Here is a 15,516-nt window from a genome sequence, read left to right as displayed (position 1 = left end):
ACATACATGTACATTATGTATATAGGTGTATGTGTATTTATTTTCTTAATTTTTTGAAACTGAAAAGTTCAAATTTTGAAGTTTTCAAATAAAGTCCTCCATGGAGCTCGGCCTCCATTTGGCATTTCGTACATCATTTATACGAATACAATATACAGTTACGTACAGAAGCTCTATGTAAATATAGAGTCTAACACACCACGGCCAGGCAGAGCTATTTGGCATATCGGCAAGGCTCGGCGTGGTGGTTGGCCACGCCGCCGAGGAACGACGCCGGCCGCTCGTGCTCTGGCCGCGCGCGCCGACAGGTTATAGGGTCTCTACTATCTCCGGAACAAAAAAACATCCTAGAGCTGTGGTTCACTTTTATCGCAAGGCTGTGATGTCGTGCGATTCACTCTGCTCTTTTCAGCCCAGAGGAACAATTTCATCCTTCTATTCCAACACCAAGCGAATTAAGGAGCTTGATTCTGTTATTCGCCATCCGCAAAGCAAAAAAGGGATCGAGATGCCGATCCGTGGCTTTATTCTTTGCCTCCAAACCCAAGCAAAGAAGCATGATATGCTGTGCGCTCGCTTTGGCCAAAGGCAAAGGCAAAGGCAAAAGCAATGTATGTTGATCAGCAAAACCATATGTGAAGCTAACACTCACAGTTGATGCCCAACTCCCATTCTTCTTCCTCCATCCTGTGTCACCATCTTTCTTCCCGGAGGAAACAGCACCAACATTTCTGCTCTCTAATGGACTCGCACAGGATATGTAGCTGCTAATTAAGGTACCACTATCCTTGTTCCGCTACCTCATATTAATTGCTTCAACTTATAGTTCTAAAAACTCGCAACTTTGTGAGCAAGCACTAGTTACGCGCAAACATACAACTGACTAAGAGATGCTCTTCTAGGTGCTTGCAAGTGGAGGAGGCGTGGATGGGTTAGATTATTTGAGCCTGGAGCTTATTCCGTTTGTTGGGCACCTGGGCCTTGATTCAGAAACTCATCATGGACAGGCGTGGATGGGTATTTTTCTTTTCTTACATATGCATGCTCGTTTCACTCGAGTTGTGCTCTTGACTCTTGTTATTGAGTTTTTCTGTCTGGCTGTCATGGTATTATGTGCATAAATCTCTTCCTCTAAATCTTAGCATACACTACATATATAGACACACCACACACACACACACACATCCAGTATGTGCCATTACGCAACTATGAAGATCTAATCTGCCATGCCTGCTCCTATTAACCGGCACCGAACAATAAAATGCATAACATTGATGAGACAGAGCTTGTTCTATCAGATCTTGAAAAAAAAGATGACACATTTAGGATTTAAGACTGTCATATGGTACATATAGTTAATTGCACATCCGAAATTAATCTTGATTTGATGTTTCTTATGGAAATGCAATTCTTCTAACCTTTCAACTTTGGTTCAACCCTTTTCTTGAGTAATAGGCGCAGTCGATACAGAGGGATTATGTCCTCCATATATCAAACTGATACAACCAAATAATTTATAGAAATCTTTTAGTTACCCACTTACCCTGATCTCCACCCCAGCTGTCCTCTTTAGTCATAGAACCGCTTGCTCAGTAAAGGTTCAAGTGTCATGTGTCGATGACCTATGTTGAAGTGAATCTGATTTAGGTCTGTCACAACTCGTTGCCCCGGGGATCGCCTGACGTGAGCAGAGGACGATAAGGTACTTGTGGAGTGGTCACCGGAGAGGTAGGGGATCCAGACGAGAGGAAGATCGAGCACGGTTCAGTTTATTTCTGTTCCCTCCCATCTCTGCATCGCTGCTTTTGTAGCTGCATGTCTGATCGACTGGCCCATGCACATGTAAACCACAACCCAGTAGCATTTAGCCTAATCCGTTGGTAGGTGTGGGTGTTACCATATCATGAGCATTCATGCCCAATTTAGTGGTCCTAACCAAAACTAAGAAACAGTTATCGGCGGGAATGGTCTCTCTGATCACTTCTAGCTTTGCCTATACCTTTTAAATAAGTATAAGTAATACTAGGCCAAAATTGATATATACGTGAGTTAACCTCAGCTGATTGTCATAACCAGGTGCTGGGGTATGAATCACCCCATGTCGAGGCGGCGGTAGAGAATTTGATCGATTTCATTGAGAAAACTAAATATAGTGTCATATATTATAATGGATGGCATGGGTTGGCTGCTTCTGTGGTGCTTAGAGCTATTGTCGAAGACCCTCCGCCGTCTCTGATGAAGAATTTCGACAAGATCATCCACGTCGATTGCTCGAGGTGGAAAAGTCGAAGAGCACTACAAAGGAAAATAGCCGAGGAACTGAAGCTTGCTGAAACTGTAATGGCTATTTTTGATAAGCAATATGAAAAAGATGATTGGAAGGGTTAGATGAGGGATCTCGAGCTGAGATACAACATGTTGTGCCAGTAATCCATCGATCCCTACAGGAGCATAGATGTTTAGTGGTATTTCAGAATGGGAGCCACAACAGAGTTGACTTGAATGATTTAGGCATTCCTCGAGCAGTGTTCGGCACTAGAATATTGTGGACTTTTAGAAGAAAGATTCTGCCCAACTCAAGAATTGAGAAAAAGATGGACAATTCAACTTTCTGTGTTTACGAAAGAGGTAGTCTCAGTCACAAGTTTTTTCTACAGGCAGAGGCTAGAGAAATTGCTCGATCTATGGGAAATCTTGCCATCACCCCTGAAATAGTGGCCGAGTGCTGCATGTATCTGTTGTCATTAATCTCTCGGGGTAGCGACATTATTGACTATAAGTGGGCTACCCATGCTACCAAATATTGGGTCTGCGATGGCATTGTACAAGGAGGTCATGATGATGAAGCATGGGATGTTGGTACTGCTTTGCATCAATGGATCAGATTAGAGGACTGCTCATTTGATATATTGGAAGATTTTACTGATAGTTTGGACGCCCAGAAACGTTGGATGGTAATGGTTGTCACCTCCACTAGTATGGAAGAAATAAAAAGGATCGAGGCGGTGACTATTCCTCCAGAGTCAACGTCGTTTTTCCTTGCAGTCCAAAGGGGATCCAATCCTCCATTACCATCATTACCTGATGGCATGTTTCATCAATCGGAAAATCTTCGTGTGCTCAGATTATGCAACTGCTCCTTCAATTTTTCTTCACCTCCTTTCCGCTGTTGTCGAAGCTTAAGCTTCCTTGGATTGGACAGCTGCAAGAATCAACAAAAAGAAGAACCCGTGAAGCAAAGGAAACCAACTATGGAATTTTTTCACAGCCTATGGGTGCTAGATATATATGACACAACCTGGGAACTGGCTCTGCCACAAGAGACAATAGAGCAAATGGCTGCAAACATGAGGGAGGTACATGTGAAGAAGGGAAGGATTTGGTGCCGTAATTTTTCATGGCGACAACTACAGAACCTCCGCAAGCTTCGAATAATTGAACCTACATGCTCTTGGGAAACAGATGAACTGGATGAATTCACAAATATGGTAAAGTTGGAGCTCCTCGATCTATCTGGGAATAGTACAATGCAAGTTTTGCCACGAGTATCAGAGACAGTTGGTCTGAAGACTCTGATTCTAGATGGCTGTGTTCAGTTGGAGCATGTTGGGCCTGAAGGACTCCCTCCTTCAATTGAATCATTTAGCTTAAGTTTTAGTTCAATCCAAGAAGCAAAAGTCTCCAAGATCTCTTTGGTTGGTTGTGTGCATTTGGAGAACTTCACATTGCATGGAGAATTGCCGTGCCTTGAGGAGCTAGACCTATCAAACACCTTAATCAGGAAACTTGACTTGAGCAGTGAGGTGGTGCAGGTGCCTGAACTAGAGCGGCTCTTTCTGATAGGCTGTGAAAACCTCCACGCAATACTATGGTGGAGCGTCAAAAGAAGGTTGAAAATGCTACGCATCAGCAATCAAGGAAAGGGCGCCATCAGGCCACATGATTCTTCACTTATCTGCTGTGTTAACAGAAAATATGACGGTGAAGTTTATGTTAGAGATGCAAGGTTCATCCTGTCGTTGGTGCTCGGTTTGTGGGAAGACAATTCCAGGTTTTTGATTACTGATAGCCTATACTTGAATCTGTATGGGTCTTTGGAGATCAAAGCTGAAGGGAGAAGCATTAATAACGTGGGGATTGAGACCCACAATGGGCAGGTAGTTCGGCCAGTCCGAAGCCCCATCAGATGCTGCTACCATGATATTGTAGTCGATTCTTATGAGGTCCCACAGCCACTGCTTGTACCCCTGCACCGTCATGTCGAGATTGGTGATGGAATTAACCTCACTGATGTGGATTCCGATTGGGGAGTCATAGCTATTTTTCAATTGATATGCCGGGCTCACTCATTGCGCGTCCATGACAATTTTTCCATGCTTGCTATTGCCCCCAAACAAGATTTTGTTGTCCTTATAGGTGAACCTGCTCGTTTTGATTTGAGATGGTGCCATGTCGACAAGTGTCCTAAGTTACAGGCAATTTTTGTCCCTTATATCAAGGAGGTCAATTGTTCCTTTCCTCACTTGGAGACCATCTGGGTGACCGATCTCCGAACGGCTGGCTGCATTTGGAGCCAAGGAATAATGTGGGCAGTTCAGCAAGAATTTGTCTTTGGACAACTGCGGAGCATACACTTGCACAACTGCCCGAGGCTCAAGTATGTCCTCCCAATCTCATCATTCATCTTACCCAGCCTGGAGACCATCAAAATAGTCGGCTGTGGTAATCTCAGGCAGATCTTCCCATGGGACGTGAATTATGACGCTGGAAGAGAAGACACGGTGAAGAACTTTCCACAGCTAAAGCACATCTACCTGCATCAACCCCACAATCTGGAGGTAATATGTGAAGACAAGATGTTTGCTCCAAAGCTTGAGACCATCAGGATAAGGGACTCTTGGGGCCTTAGGCGCCTCCCGGCGGTGGGCCTTCGCCGTGGAGTCAGTCTTCCTGTTGTGGACTGTGAGAAGGACTTGTGGGATAACCTAGAGTGGGACGGGCTGGAGGCCGGTCACCACCCGTCACTCTTTAAGACACACCACTCACAGTACTACAAGAAGGCCCTTCCTCGAGTCTCGGTCCTCCGTTGAATTGCTTTGAGCGTTCAGGTATGCATGTGCATGCCCCCACCCTTTTCTTGTTTCCTGTACCGTATCATATGCCATAACATCTACTCCCTCCGTTCCAAAATATTTGTCTTTTTAGTGATTTCAGATGGCTATCACATACAGATGTATATAGACATATTTTAGAGTGTAGATTCACTCATTTTGCTCCGTATCTGGTCATTTGTTGAAATCTATAGAAAGACAAATATTTAGGAACGGAGGGACTAGTATAAATCATGTGTGTATATATCTGCGGCACTCACTATATATGCTGTGCTATATTCTGAACTGCAAAAATGATGCATATAGCAAGGAGCTAATGGCCCCTATGCACTACTGTATCTTTCTTCATTTGTGCTTATTTGACGCATTAAGCTATATTATCGTCTTGCATTAACTAGTTTTATCATTTTACATTTGTAGATCTGGAGGCGGGATGATTTCTGCTGCTGCTGCTGCAACAACGGTTGAATCAAGTGTTGGCTTGCCCAGTTGAAGTTGTGTTCAGTTTCCCAAGAATAAATTGGTGCTTGATGTTGTGTGCGTGCACCTGATTGATGATTTCTGTGTGTGTCTCTCCAGTGAGGAAAAGACGGTGCATCAGCCACGTGGTTCGGTTTGGTTTGATTTTTTTCTTATGTTTGTATCTAAAATAAGAGCGTCTGATGTGCATGTGGTGTGCCTAGCACAGCTACAAAACCCATAGTGTGAGTGTTGCTTCCGTTGATGACGACGATTCAGCAACATGTTAGTGCTGCCTGAAAAGACTTACTCCCTCCTTCCATCTATATAGGGTCTAATGCATTTTTCGAGGCTAACTTTGACCAAACGTTAGAGCAATAATATATGACATACTACACAAAGCATATCATCAAATTCGTATGTGAAAGAAGTTTTTAATGATATAATTTTCATATTATACATCTCATATACTATTAATCTTGTCAATAGTCAAAGGCGATCTTAAAAAACGTATTAGGCCCTATATAGATGAAAGGAAGGAGTATGTATTTTGATTGATTTGCATGAGGTTTGAACTATCATGTTCTTCAGGCTTTGTTTGCTATCGCTGCTGCAACAGGAGAGCACTCTTATTTTTTGATTGATTTTAGCGAGGAAGACAAAACAGGCAGCCGCTTATATTAGTCCCCGCCAAAGAACATTAGACCAAACCATCCTCTGCTTACTAGGGCATACGGCGCGCAAAGCACCTGTCCGAGATGGGCAATCGTACAAGCAGTTTTAATTTAATAACAAATCCTAAGAAATGTACTAACGCTATCATTCATGGCTGAGCAGTCTGTCAGGCTCATTATCACCCCCTGATGCCTGAAGCTCGCATTGCTTTGAACCTGCTGTGGCAGATGCAGCGGAACTGCTGCTGTTACAATAAATTCGAGGCAATATCATTGATCATTCGAGGACTAAGCAATCACACAAGTATGACACCGAGATTTGTTAACGAGGTTTACCGATATGACTACATCCCGGGGCTTGACTACGGTTCACCGATATGGCTACATCACCGAGATGTGACACCGCTACAATACCGCACCCGGTCGCCCTGGACACCGGCACATGCCGTCGGCTCCCCTTGCGTTCTGGTGCTATTATGTTGGCATAGGTTATATCGTGTGTCTAGCCCCGCTATATATGAGAGGCCTAGGATACAAGTATCCTACTAGGACACGGCTCCATATCTTATCTAAACACAATACAACTACAAGTCCAACTGTAACCTACCTCGTACACTATATTTGACACAACTCTAACAAACTCCACCTTGGCGAATATCCTCCACCACCTTGAATTCGTTAATGCGTCAAACTTCTATGTACATTGGACTTGAGCTTATCTCATGAGTACCGCTGCTACTCCAAAGACTCCATATGACTCCACCTGCAACTTGTAGTCCCTCCTTTTCTTGACCACAGTCAACACTCGAGCAAAATTAAGTTCCTTGTTACTCTAGTTTGTACTCCCAACTTCCAGAGTATCAGTCCAACATCATCACACACTGATCACTGACCTGCGTGAAAGTGAACAACTCACATATTGGGTGTCACACATAAGAGTTACCTGAACTCAACATCACCGCTCCTTTCTTGACCGTCTGTCTGAAACTTGAAGTAATTTCACCATTGCTTGTAATCATCCCGAGTCAAATTCGCAGTTGTCTCACCACATGTATGACCACTAGAGCCCTGACCCGTCTCCATGTCCCGTGCGTACCGCACACCTCGCCACTATTACCGCGTCGAGCCTCCGCTGTCCCGGTCGAGTCTCAAGGGTCGCGAACCCACACCACTCAACCCCACTGCAGAGTACCACCGATCATCACCGACCGATGCAGAGTTGTTATATCGCTACGATGATGATGATGAGTGGTTATATCATTGCTACGGTATAACAATTCTATAAGGGTGTATAAATGCGGTATAAATATGCTGAAATGAAATACGGATGCATAATAGTGGTGCGGGGCAGTAGCCAACACTGCTGCTATTTAGTAGTAGTGTGGGTCCTACCTCACGCTACTGCTAATAAATGTAGTAGTAAGATGAGGCGAGGCCCACACTACTGCTAAATGTTAAGTTCAGCGTTCCGGCAGTAGCGCGGGCCCCAATACTGCTGCTAGGACCCAACTTCTATCATGAACAGAACTTGATAATACATAATTCACCATCACTTATTTGATCATAGTGATTGTTTTAATATATTTGTTGAGTTCATGTCAGTAGGCCTTATAAGACCCTAATCCACCATAGAAGATACGCATACCTACATATTTACTATATTCAAATCTTTCCACGGTATATTTGGATTTATCGCTTGATTCAGGACGCACTTGATACTTATCTGGAGTGTCAAAATATCCCTTCTTATTATTCGCAATCTGGGTATTTTTTACGAAAGCCGCTCCTCCGTATCCCTCGGAAGCAAAATGTCCACTGCCCATTCGCGGAGAGTTCGACGAGGCAGTCGGCCCCTCAACAATCCCACCCCAGAATGCTGCGTCACTTTTGTTCCTAAGGAATTCGAATAATGCACTTGGCCAATATCCAATTGCTACATGCTCATAAGTCAACCACCAGTTCTTTGACACAGGGTCCTAAAATAAATCCATATTTATTGCAGGTTAGATGCCGTCCTTAAATCAATATTGTGTGAGATAAATAGGCTATTAAATAACTAAGATTATTTACAATCATGATCTTATTCTTTCTAGTATTTTTTAGCGGTGAATTATTTTATAATCCTTTTGATGAGATATAGTAGGCATGCATGTCCTCACCTAATCCTTTTTGCATAGCAAGGGATATGAATCAGAATGATATATGTGTATTTCCTTCATGTTCAAAGTATTGTCATGATTAATTGAACTTGCCTTTTGAATCTATATTATTAGAATAGTGTCATATATGTGCAAAAAGATAGTATGTGGGTGTAAGATGGTAAACAAGCATATCAAGTTGTGGTCACGTTCAGTAAGGTATATATAGTGGTTATGCACACGAAATAAAATCACTCAATGTTGGAAAGACCCATATGAACTTATATTATTAATTTATTATCATAAAAATATATAACATAATAGCATGTACCTGAATAAAATTAAGCATTACCCAAGAAATATGAAATCTAACAAAAGTATCGCCACTCAATGTTGGAAAGACCCGAACACCAGCACCAATCCTGTCAGTGTGTTGTTCTCCTCCACTTTTCATTTCTACACACATTGCACTTGAATCCTTACTATATTTATTCACCTTTGGCTCCCAAACATTTAATACACCACGCACCCCATATACATCACCCTGATATATGAGTCCCGCTGACTGCAAGAATTAAAAGTGACACCTTTAAGTGAGAAGAATGAATAGTATGTGTAGATAAGCCTGATAGGATATCACATGTAATTCATCTTCTCCAAAATGTAAGGCACCAACCCCATTATAATTTTTAATTTGACCAATAATTAAGCTATTAAGTTATGGGTTATGTGACACATAAAATTATATGATTCGTATTCGAAAGCATTTCAAATGTATCACTTTTGGTTCATATTACTTACATTATTTTTCCATGTTGTCAGTACAACTTAAATCTTAAGATGTGTGTTCATTCACATTTCGGGATTTAGTTCTGACAACTAAGAATTTGTGATTAGTATATAGTATGAAACTGTCCAAGAGAGTGTTGCTAAAACTTGGTAATGAAATTGGAATACCTTCATGCAGACATAATGTTCATACATAACTTTTTTAGTACAAATAAAGATTTGAGGGTACAAAAATCATTACCAACTACTCAAATATTGTAGAGTATATATGAGGCCCTTCATTCACTATAAAATTGCATTCTTTTCTATAAATCATTTTCCATCATACTTGACGAACCTAGACCGTTCATTATTACGACACTTGATGGAAAATTAACCATTACCATCGGAAGGTGATTTTTTTCTTAAAATACCTTATTGTAATTTAATTAGATTATTATGGTGTCTATGCTGCTTCTTTAACTCAACATTGTAAATTTGACATGCGTATCAAATGCCACAATTACACGCTAATATCCATAATCAACCCTACAAAAATCATGTAAAATTGTGATAACAAATTCATTTTGTAACTTATACAAAAACTCACCTCCAATTGCCCATCGTAACTATGTGCTGCTATGGTGCCACTTCCATTAGTACGCAGTATTGGAATTGTTCCCGTTGGGCACTCAATGATAGATGGTTCATCTGAAGGCAATGTTTGGATATCCATCCAAACAGGGAAATGATTTGGTTGCATCTGTTTGAAAATAGAATGAACCACCTTATAAACAAAATATTACAAATGTATAAGACAATACACAAAAAACATGTTGTAATTTTATTCATAGTTTATAAAGCTTATATTATGTAAAAAGGTTCTTAGTTCAGTACACTTCCAATAGCCCTAATTTTCTAGCATTAAAAACATATCCAAAAAGATTAATGAAACATGAAGGGAGTAGAACATGCTGAATCAACATTTATGCAATTAATCATGAACTAATAATATACTAGACAATTCATGGAGGTACATCATATTGTTATGAAATTAATTTACCTGGACTTTGTGGTCTTTCAATAATGGGTGCCTGAAAGTCGGTTGCTCATTCACATCAATGCAGTCATAGACATCTCCATCTTTCATCTATTTTGATGTTTCCTCTACCTGTTAACCCCCAAAACATATGCTAAATATACATAAGAAGGTTAATTATTCATACCACAATGGTTTTATTGACTCGGTGATAAGTGAGAATCTGGGTATTGTCTTCCTGTTGCCTTCTGTATTGCACATCTTTTCCTCTGGTCACCAGAACTAGAAATGACATGAAAAGAGTTGCACTAATGGCTTGCATCCCTTTCATTGTGAAAATAGGGAATTGTTAGTTTTGGAGTTCTTAGACCATCATATTTATATGCATCAGAGTGCACCTCACATTTAATGTTGCTTATAATTATAATGTATAACCTAAGGATTATTGTATGCATACAAAAGATAGCATATATTAATTGTACTAAGATATATGACCACTAGAAAATATAGCATTAATTGCACTATATATGATAAGATGTGTTTGAGAATATGGCATCAAATGCCCTAAGATATGATCATCCTTATCTTTTGTACAAAATCTATTGTGTTAGTGCGATATAAAGGATGTGATGTGTTTAATGCATAGAAAAATCTTCACAAGTGCCAAGTTTGATAGGGAAAGTATTAATATAATTGATTTGTTGCCTTAAATTGTAATCTCCAATCTATTCTAAGGCAATCTTTCTGGGTCTGCTCCTCTTTACCACCTTGCCTTTCTACCCATATATATATATATATATATATATATATATATATATATATATATATATATATATATATATATATATATATATATATATATAGTAAAAGTGTGTCTATCATAGCTTGCCAGAGAACATGTTAACACTCACTAAGCTTCTTACGGTGTAAATGTTTTAATATTTTTTTGAAATAAATCGTGGAGCACCACTACAATGTAACAAAGATGATCCAACTGTGTGATTATGAAAATATGCATTTATGTGTCCTCGGCAAAAAAACTATTATTTCGGCTCACTGCAACATAATTAAACAGTACTCCCTCCGTCCGGGAAAACATGTCACCAGCTTAGTTCAACTGTAATTTTACAAAAAAAACTTATCATTTTAAATCTCGTGCTAATCAACCCTTCTTCCTCCCCTGACGCCTGCGGGCACCGCATGCCCCAGCCTCCGTCTCCCCCCGTCGTCGGCAAGAACCGCGTGCCCTGGTCGCCGTAGGGATCAGCCGGCAACAAAGTCTCACTTGCGCCACCTCCCACCTGCCCCGCGGCTTCCATCTTGTGCCACCCCTGCTTACCTGCCCTACGGAGGCGAGCTTCGCCGCTACCCACCTGCTCCTCTGTGGCGACACCTCGACAGGTGGCGACTGCACGGCTCATGGATGACTCCTCCTCGCCGTCCTATTCACATCCCCGGCCGCAACCCCGACCTACCAAGGCCAACCACTCCGCTACGGGAGTTGGGAAATACCCCGGCCACCGCTGCTCCTCCACAGTCGTCCACCGAGGTGGCCAATGCATCCACCGTCGGGCCTAGCACCGCCGCCCTCCTACTACAGAGGCAATCACCGCCACCCACATGTGCCTCCTCGCCGATTTCTTCTTCTTCTTCGTCCAAGCAACCCAGCTCCTCCTCGCCGCCTCTGCTGCTACTGAAGTGAAAGGTAGCCAGCGCCCTGAAATCAGTGTTAAATTGATGCTAATTTGTTCTATAGATCAAATTGAGGTGAATTAGAGCACCACCAGATCATCCAATCTGTAATTTGATGACCGTGTACACATACACACACAATATTCAGTCTGTAAGAGTAAACTATAGATGCACAAAATTGTACAGTAAACTGAATTAGTGAACAAACAAGGTTACTCATAGGCTTAGACTGAAGGACTTGCAGAATTGTGAAGGAGCAGGAGCGAGGTACTTTACCTGAGTTTGCAATGGTTGGATCAACACCAGGGGTAGCAGAAATAGACATTGCTACTTTGAATTTGTCCAAAATTCAGGGAGCAGTACAAATTCATAGAGCAGTTTGCAATGGTCATTCCAAGTCAAAACAGTGGTCATATTTCATTTCATGACAAAGAGAAAGCATGGAACAATTTTTCATTGTGTTGCAGATTAATAATTCAGTTAATCATGGTCTGCTGCTTGCCCCTGATGTGCCACAGAAAGAATCATGGTGTGCTGCTTGCCCCTGATGTGCCACATAAAAAATCATCAACTGATGTCTAGTTTAAAGAATTCAGCAATTAACTTATTTTTTCTACTATGGAGAGTAGAGTAATTTGACAACAGCAGCAATTTTCTGTAAGTACTCAAATTCACTATACTGTAAATTCAGTCAAGTGTAAATATTTTTTTTGTTTTTCTAGCACTGGATTGCTTCCTTTAGTGTAAATTAAGTTAGCACATTCTTCTTCTACATTTGGTTATCAGTAGTGTAAATTCGGTTAACTCCTACCCTGATGTTGCATACTCCTACCCTGACAATTTTGTTTTTCTATCACTGAATTGCACACAATTTTGTTTGTTGTTGTGAGTTGAACCAAATGAAGACAAATTATCTGTGTGCTAGCACTAGATTGCTCACTGAACACTTTCATAATTTCATAAAAGTTCACGAAACATGAAACTTCACTGAAAATATGGCTGCTCTGATGTCTAGAACACTTTACTAAGCAATCAACTACTATACTTAAAAAAGGGAAAGCATATATTAAAAAAATAAATGGCAATAGGAATTAAGTTGGAATTATTTGAATTAAGTTAGATTCTTATTGCTTTACTTGAATAGGAGGGCCATCGTGTTCCTCTAGTTACCAAAATGAACAAGGAGTAGTACTTTTAATATTTACTTTTCCCTTTATTGATTTCTTTGCTTTTTGTCTAGGATTCTTCATGGTTTTTCTTTTTGTGATTATATGCTAACCATTCATCTTTTGTATACTCTTGTTGTGATTATATGCTAACCATTCATCTTTTGTATACTCTTGTTATGAGATCAGACAGGAGCACACAACTTTGGATATGAACTTTGAAAGGACATGTGGTGCTCCCATGTGTGGTTTTGGGAATTGATGACATTCTCTATGGTTAATGGTTGCATTGAGTTATATTTGAAGGATTTGTCCATAGGCTTTTCTTGAAGTCCATGTGTAGGTTTCAAGGAGTTTCTGAGTTGACCAAGGTGCTATTAAGGAATTATCCAAAGATTGGTCATGTGAGTGTTGAGCTTATTGCAAGCATGTCTTGAAGAAGAAGATTGTGTGTCATTCATGTTTATCTTCAAGACATCATCCAACTGAAGAGAGTTGGAAAGATTCAAGGTTGATCAAGACTAAGTCAAGAGTGAATCAAGTTGATCAACTCACAAAGCGTAAAAGATGTACCGAGAGGGATGAAGTGGCCCATGGTATGGTAAGATTTGTCCATTACGCTTATTGTACTAACCCATGGTCTATGTGAGAGTTCCATGTGGGGTTAGGTATGTGTCCGTGGGCTTGTGTCAAGAGGAAGATATCATACAACCCATGGAAAGGATGACATCAAGTGGTGATCGTCATCAAGATTGCCGTTGAAAGTGCAACTAATCCCCGGGTGGTTTTGGTAATTCATAACAACATATAGCTCATTGAACTAATATCCTTTCAAGTTGATCATTTCAGAAAGTTCAATGATTGGCAATGGCATGGACTAGAGATGTGGACCCCTCAAAATTCTAAGGACAAATATTGGCAAAAGCTCAAGACTCTTCATTTCAATTTTGGTGATCCAAGATCACATTGAGTCCATAAGAAAAGCCAATACTATTAAAAGGGGATGAGGTGTTGCTTAATGGTCTACTTGCTCAAGTGCTTAGTGATATGCTCCAAATCCCTCAACCACACTCTCATATCCAAACATGTCCTAAACCTAAAGTCAAACTCGGCCCCACCGAATTGATTCATCCGGTGCCACCGAGTTCTTTTGACATAGCCATAGCCAGAAACCCTAATCAGTTGGGTCTCACCGATAGGGATTTTGGTCTCACTGAGATGGGATTGCAAACTCTCTGTTTCACTTCGTAACGTTCCGGTCTCACCGAGATGAGTGATTGGTCCCACCGAGTTCGTAGTGCAAACTCTCTGTTTCCCTTTCGTAACGTTTTGGTTTCACCGAAAGGAGTGATCGGTACCGCCGTGTTTGCTGTTTTGGGATATTAATTTATTCCCTAAATACTTTTAGGGTTCAATTTAATTCCCAATTTTTTATTGGAGTCTCAATAAATTTTGTATTTATTGAAATTATTCTCCAATCCAACATCAAATGGAAGTCACACCCAAATTTGTAGCTCTATGTTGTCATTATAAATAATCCCTTATAAAAAATTAGGGTTCTAAATAGTTTCAAAATTATTTTTGAGCCACAAATAACACTAAAATGTAGGGGTGGAAATTGGTAGCGGATAATCCAAAATATCCGATATTCGTATTCGAGAGAATGCCTATTCGTATCCGAAACATCCGCATCCGAACCAAAATGGAAATGGAAATTATCTGTATCTGAATTTATTAAACAAATAAAAAATAAAATATGGTACGAGATTTTGAGACAAATATGGATATGGAAGTGGATATATCCGTATCCGAATAAGATTATGGGAGGTAATTTTCAAAATTCTAGACCCAATATTCCAATTATCCAACATAAAAGCCAAATAAGTGGTCAAATTTTACTCTTTATATGATTAAACTTATAAATTATTATGCATTACAATAGTATTTATTCATAAACCTATTTATCATTGACTTATTGTATGTCACAAGTTGATTATTTCAGGTCACATAGCTATCGACTAATTTACTTAAGCAATATGTTGATATTATTCGTATCCGTTCCGAATCAAGAAAATATCCGATACGAATCCGTATTCGAATAATATCCGAGCCGCATCCGTATCCGATAACATCCGTATTCGGATTCGTATTCGTTTTGAAAATATGAAAATGGAAGTGGCAAGAGCACTATCCGATCCGCGTCCGATCCGTTTCCACCCCTACTAAAATGGATCAAATCCTACTCAAAACAAGCTAAGATCAAGCAATCATAAAAGATGACGTAATTAAAACTATTTAAATTATTTATGTTCCAAAATTGGCAAAAAAAAATTGGATGTGACATCATTGGAATTGAGCATAAGAAAGGATTAAATTGATGTGTAAAAAAGTAGAATTAATGACTTTTTTACTTTTTGATGATTATATTGTCAAGGTATGAGTGAATCAAACTTATAGGATAAATGTTCT

At 40.2% G+C, this 15,516-nt stretch overlaps 1 protein-coding gene and 1 pseudogene across 1 annotated transcript; one reads left to right on the top strand and one right to left on the bottom strand.

Annotated features, from left to right (window-relative positions):
* Window positions 1–1,913: 1,913 nt before the first annotated feature.
* LOC123131515 (uncharacterized) lies at window positions 1,914–5,090 on the top strand (annotated as a pseudogene).
* Window positions 5,091–6,423: 1,333 nt separating this feature from the next.
* On the bottom strand, window positions 6,424–10,520 carry LOC123131514 (uncharacterized). The gene is made up of 5 exons (XM_044551170.1): window positions 10,377–10,520; window positions 10,214–10,300; window positions 9,761–9,913; window positions 8,714–8,947; window positions 6,424–6,489 (listed from the first exon to the last, which is right to left on the bottom strand). Exons 1-5 carry the CDS (start codon window positions 10,518–10,520, stop codon window positions 6,424–6,426), a joined length of 684 nt encoding a protein of 227 aa, XP_044407105.1.
* Window positions 10,521–15,516: the final 4,996 nt, after the last annotated feature.

This window comes from Triticum aestivum, chromosome 6A, assembly GCF_018294505.1.
Source record: "Triticum aestivum cultivar Chinese Spring chromosome 6A, IWGSC CS RefSeq v2.1, whole genome shotgun sequence".
In the NCBI taxonomy this organism is placed as follows: domain Eukaryota; kingdom Viridiplantae; phylum Streptophyta; class Magnoliopsida; order Poales; family Poaceae; genus Triticum; species Triticum aestivum.
Note: the sequence above shows the minus strand (reverse complement) of the source record. Positions and strands in the feature narration are given on the sequence as shown.

Coding starts and splice junctions, on each gene's coding strand:
- LOC123131514 (XM_044551170.1), bottom strand. CDS start 10,520: ATGAAAGGGATGCAAGCCATTAGTGCAACTCTTTTCATGTCATTTCTA. Junction 10,301..10,376: donor GAGTCAATAAAACCATTGTG/GTATGAATAATT, acceptor ACATCAAAATAG/ATGAAAGATGGAGATGTCTA. Junction 9,914..10,213: donor TGAAAGACCACAAAGTCCAG/GTAAATTAATTT, acceptor ATTTTCAAACAG/ATGCAACCAAATCATTTCCC.